This window comes from Megalobrama amblycephala, linkage group LG23 (genome assembly GCF_018812025.1).
Source record: "Megalobrama amblycephala isolate DHTTF-2021 linkage group LG23, ASM1881202v1, whole genome shotgun sequence".
NCBI classification, from domain to species: Eukaryota; Metazoa; Chordata; class Actinopteri; order Cypriniformes; family Xenocyprididae; genus Megalobrama; species Megalobrama amblycephala.
In genome coordinates this window covers 776,553-781,478 of record NC_063066.1, presented here as the reverse complement: position 1 = coordinate 781,478, position 4,926 = coordinate 776,553, and the positions used below count along the sequence as shown (strand labels likewise).

The 4,926-nt window shown below is 41.2% G+C and overlaps 1 protein-coding gene across 1 annotated transcript; it reads right to left on the bottom strand.

The window, feature by feature from the left end:
- Positions 1 to 4,231, bottom strand: phox2bb (paired like homeobox 2Bb). Its single transcript, XM_048177116.1, has 3 exons — positions 3,117 to 4,231; positions 2,302 to 2,489; positions 1 to 1,401 (listed from the first exon to the last, which is right to left on the bottom strand). The coding sequence occupies exons 1-3, from the start codon at positions 3,355 to 3,357 to the stop codon at positions 976 to 978; spliced, it is 855 nt and encodes a 284-aa protein (XP_048033073.1). The 5' UTR covers positions 3,358 to 4,231; the 3' UTR covers positions 1 to 975.
- Positions 4,232 to 4,926: the final 695 nt, after the last annotated feature.

Sequence of the window (4,926 nt, the reverse complement as noted above, 5' to 3'; positions counted from 1 at the left end):
TTATTTTCAGCATCATAATCGTTTTTATCATCAACAGCATGTCAATGGTACACCTGAAAAACTATGTGCACATGTAGAAATATTTCCTTCTTAAATATAAGCATCCATTACCTACATATAAATAATTCTCAAATCCTGGACAAAAACGTGTTACATTATGCTCACAAAATAGGTGAAAATCATTATAAAATCGGACGGAGAAGACGACATGCAAATAATATAGAAAATAAATACAGTGTTTTGCATCCATTCCCTTTTTCCTCCGAAGAATGCTCCAGTTGTAAAACATTATAAAGACTCAATGAACTACAGGGGATCGTGTGGTCTATGTTTATCTAGGACGTCAATACGCTTTAACACTATACAATTTGAGCCACAAAAACACAGCTGTAGAAAGACACACAAAACGTTTACGTATTCCTGTCAACAATGAAGTATGTACTTGTGCCATTTTGAAGAACAATTCGCCATGGATTAATAGTAAATATGTGGATGAATGTTTGCAGAGCCCCTGGCTCTAAGGCTTGTAAATTTATAGGTAAAAATATATAACAGAGTGCCAGAATTCTGTAATACAGACATTAACTTGCGCTAGAGTCAATGTAAACAAATAATCATGGCGCGAGATATAATGACGTGTATAATGACATTGAATAATGACATTGATCTTCATGAGTCCTTCTTTGCAGCGGGAGCGCGCATCGCAGTCTCTCGGTCAGTTTACTGGTGTCGACCACAGCCAAAACTAAACAGTCCGGATAAGGTCACAATGTTAACATAATGTGTATGATATTATTATTATTATCCAGCTTGTGGTGTAAACCAATGGCATCGAAAGCAGTCGGGTGGTCTCTTCCTTCTTGAGTGGAGATACAGGACTCTCTCCATCTTTCTCCACGCTTCAGTCACTAGAGTAAACTCTTGTTGGTTTGTTGAATCTCGCGCTCGTCGCTTCCTTCTGCATCGAGCACGAACTCAGAACATGCTGGTCTTTACTAAAGTGGCTTTGGCTCCGTTCTGTCTTTGTAATGAGGACAGAACACTGGCGAACGGTCCGCCCAGAGAGTCCGGAATGGAGGTGATGGTTCCCGGGGCTGAGGCCCAGCCTTGACTCGGCGCAGTGCCTCCCATACCGGCCACTGACGTCTTGACCTGTTCGACCGGGCCGTTCCCCGTGGCGCTGACCTGTCCGCCGGTGGGGCTCGGTCCACCACAGTTGGAGGTAGGGTTAGGGTTGGGCCCGGGCCCGCCGGTGCTGTCAGGATCGGTCGCCTTTGCCTCTTTGCTGTCCTCCTCTCGTGAGTCCGACTTCTTCCCGGATCCGTTCTTCGCTGCTGCAGCTGCGGCGGCGGCCGCGCGCTCTTGCTTGCGGAATTTGGCGCGCCTGTTCTGGAACCACACCTGTGGACGATTGCGCATTTTTGGTCATACTTTATTTCATGCTACTTGCATAAATAAATAAATGTTATTATTTAACACGAATGCTCTTTATATTAATATCCCTTACGATAATTAACCATGGTTTTGTCATAGTAAAACAATGGCATTTGTATAACCAAAACAAAACCATAGTTAAACTGTTATTTTGCAGCAAAAGTTCGTGGTTACCACGGAATAACTACAGAAACCATGTTTTTTTTGTAGTAAAATCATTGTTAATTATCGTAAGGGATAGAAAAGCTGGCATTATTACTATTGCACTTCATTTTACATTCACACTGGGTTAAAAACAACCAAAGTTGGGTTGCAAATGAACAACCCCAGCGATTGGTTTGTTTTAACCCAGCAGTTGGGTTGAATGTTTGCTCAACCTGCTGGGTAGTTTTATGTAACTCAACTGTTATATAAAAATTACTGTATTGTTTGCTTAAAATGAACCCAAAATTTTTTTTAATGTTTATTGAATAATAATTAATCGAAAAAACTTGTATTAAATGGCTTATTAATAAATGTTCACATTTTGATTATTGTTGCCTCTAGTAATTATGTGTCTGATTTTTAATTTCCAACCTATTTTGGGTTCATTTTAAGCCAGACATATAGTAATTTTTAAACAATAGTTGAGTTAAATAAAACTGCGCTGCAGGCTGGGCAAACATTTAACCCAACCGCTGGGTTTGTCCATTTTCAACCCAAATTGGGTTGTTTTTAACCCATTGTTGTTTTTTTTAGAGTGTACATTATTTTTTTAAACGAAGGGGAAAAAATAAAGCTGTACAACATAGCTGCTCTTGTCATATAATAATAATACAATACTTTTAATGCTTTCTGCTGTAAATGTGTTAAGCGAGGGTGTCGCACCTGCACGCGCGCCTCGGTGAGGTCGATCTTCAGCGCGAGCTCCTCTCGTGTGTAAATGTCCGGGTAGTGAGTCTCCGCGAACACGCGCTCCAGTTCCTTGAGCTGCGCGCTGGTGAAAGTGGTCCGAATGCGCCTCTGCTTCCGCTTCTCGTTCAGTCCTCCGTGGTCGGTGAAGAGCTTGTAGGGAACTGTTCAAATGAGACATGGGCTAAGTCATGTGTGCAGGTGTGACGGTAAGAAAATGTGCCTAAAACTTGTTGATTCAAATAGCAAGAAAGGAAAATGAAATGATAATTCAAATAAAGTTTCCAAACTAAGTGCATTCAGTGGTTATATGGTCGTAAGATAAGATCAAATCGTGATAAAAGATAAGGTTATGAAAATCCCGAGCCAGCTGTAATCCTGTTATCCGCGAAATGCTGTTAATTGAATGTTATTGGAGACTGGATTGGAAACTTGTCATAAATACTTGCTATTGTTGCTACTGCAGCTTCAATTCACTGTCAATAATGAGCTTAAGTCCCTGGTTATTTCATTATTTTCCAAGGTTTATGTCTCATCGCAAAGTAAATAAATTATGCCTATCATTTTGGCAGCTTAAGATAATTTTGTTGGCGGTTAGGGTGTGACTGGGATAGTGTAACCCCGTAACTGAATTACCTCTTGCCTGCAATCGCTTCTAACGTGATAAATTCTTTCATTTGTGTAAGCAAATTTCGTTTGGTAAATACTAAACACATTTCCATTTTCGAAAGCAATCAAGGCGTCCTATATACCGGGCTCTCGCGCCTCTCCGCTGGTGACTGCGGGCTTACCTGCGGCGTACGGGCTGCTCTGGTGGTCCCGCAGGGTGCCCAGGCTGCAGGAGCCCGGCGTGAGCGACGGGCACCCGGAGGTGGCCCCAAACGTCGTCCTGATGGGATTGTACTGAAAGCCACTGGCTTGGCTGCAGGAGCTGAAGTCCGCATAGGCTGACGCCAGGCTCGACGTGTCCATCCCGGCCATACAGGACTCGTAGGCAGAGGAATTGAGGTAAGAATACTCCATTTTATACATTGAAAAGGCTCAGTGGAGAAGGAAAGCTGCTCTCCCAAGGAAAAAGACACACAAACGTCAAATTCAAATTGGATTAAAATGGCGAGGAGCACATGAAAAAGAGAAGAAGCGAGCCGAAACGCGGACGGAGTTGGGGAGCTCGTGACGGCTGAATTTTGACTGGTTTGAAGGAGGCTCGTGCCGTGGGTAGATGTGCACTGCTCGGCGCCTGCTCAAAAACTGCCCTCCTTTATAGGAGCTGAGCCTTGTTTTATGAAAAGCCTCCCAAGGAGCCGCCTAGCCCCAGGTCTCTAGAGCATATAGTCCTCATAATAAACTTGGCTCTTTCCGCTTGGACAATAGCACGGCGTTTGGGTCTTATTGCTAGCGCTTTTTTACATGACAATAACTCATCAGTCTATTGGGCTGGCACTGGGGGATCGGGCTGTCCAACCTCCCTATCATTGATCCCCTGCATCTCTAATTAGAATTTAATACCCCGCCATTACGCGCCAGCCCCCTCCGCCGCGCGCAGCCCTCTCGCTCAAACCGCCATCTTGCCCTTTAATTCAATCACACCACTTGGAAATAATGAAAGTTGGGTGACGATTCTCCCTGATCCAATTTTCCCCAAGCTTTTAAGCCTTTAAACCGGTGGTATACCTTGGGCTGAATTTTCGATAGTATTTCCCCGTCTCCTTTAACTTTTTCATCTCTCGTTTTCTCTCATCTTTTACTCGGCACTGGGTGTTTTTTTTTTTAGGAGCTGAAGAGACTAGATTGTGGTTATCATAGAAGTTGCATGCTTAATTTAGCAGGATGCTTATATAAGTCAGGTCGTTGTGAAGAATGTGGCTGAAAATGACTGCTGAGAAGCAATTGTTCGTGATGCTTTAGTAATAGCACAACAACAACAATAATAATATCGTGCAATGAGCAAGTGAAAAGTTTGCATGTAAATATATCCTTATATCATACATATTTGACTAAATACAGGCTTTGTTTACCGCAGATGTTTAATTTCTAAATTAAACTCGTTTATATGCTGAGAAATGTATAAATAATTCTGCAATGTTTTTATTGCCGTGATTATTGTTTAAGGGCAAGTAATGTTTATTATAGCAAATTCGCTAAATAGTTTAATCATAAACCCTCTTATCTTGCAAAATTGCCTCAGAACATAATTGGTTAATATATTTAAATCATGCGCAATGTTAACAGAAGACTGTACAGATGTTTAAATTAATTGTTATTATTAAACTATAAAAATCCTTTAAGAATTATTTCTTAGCTGTGGCTATATATATTTTATTTATAACAAGACGGACTTGTGAAATGCATATAGAATTAAATTGATCAGCCAAATAAATGTTCTCACCTTAAAAATTATTCAAGGCCCTCATGTTATTGATCGTGTGTAAGGCAGAAGCAAAAACAAATGCTTTATATTTAAAGATCAAGCATAAAAAATTATCAATGCATAATAATAAGAACTGATGCACCTGTGGTTATGCTCAACAAAACACGCTTTGTGTCAAAATGCATCAATAAAAGCGATGATTGAAATTTATGAGGTCACTCGAATGAAAG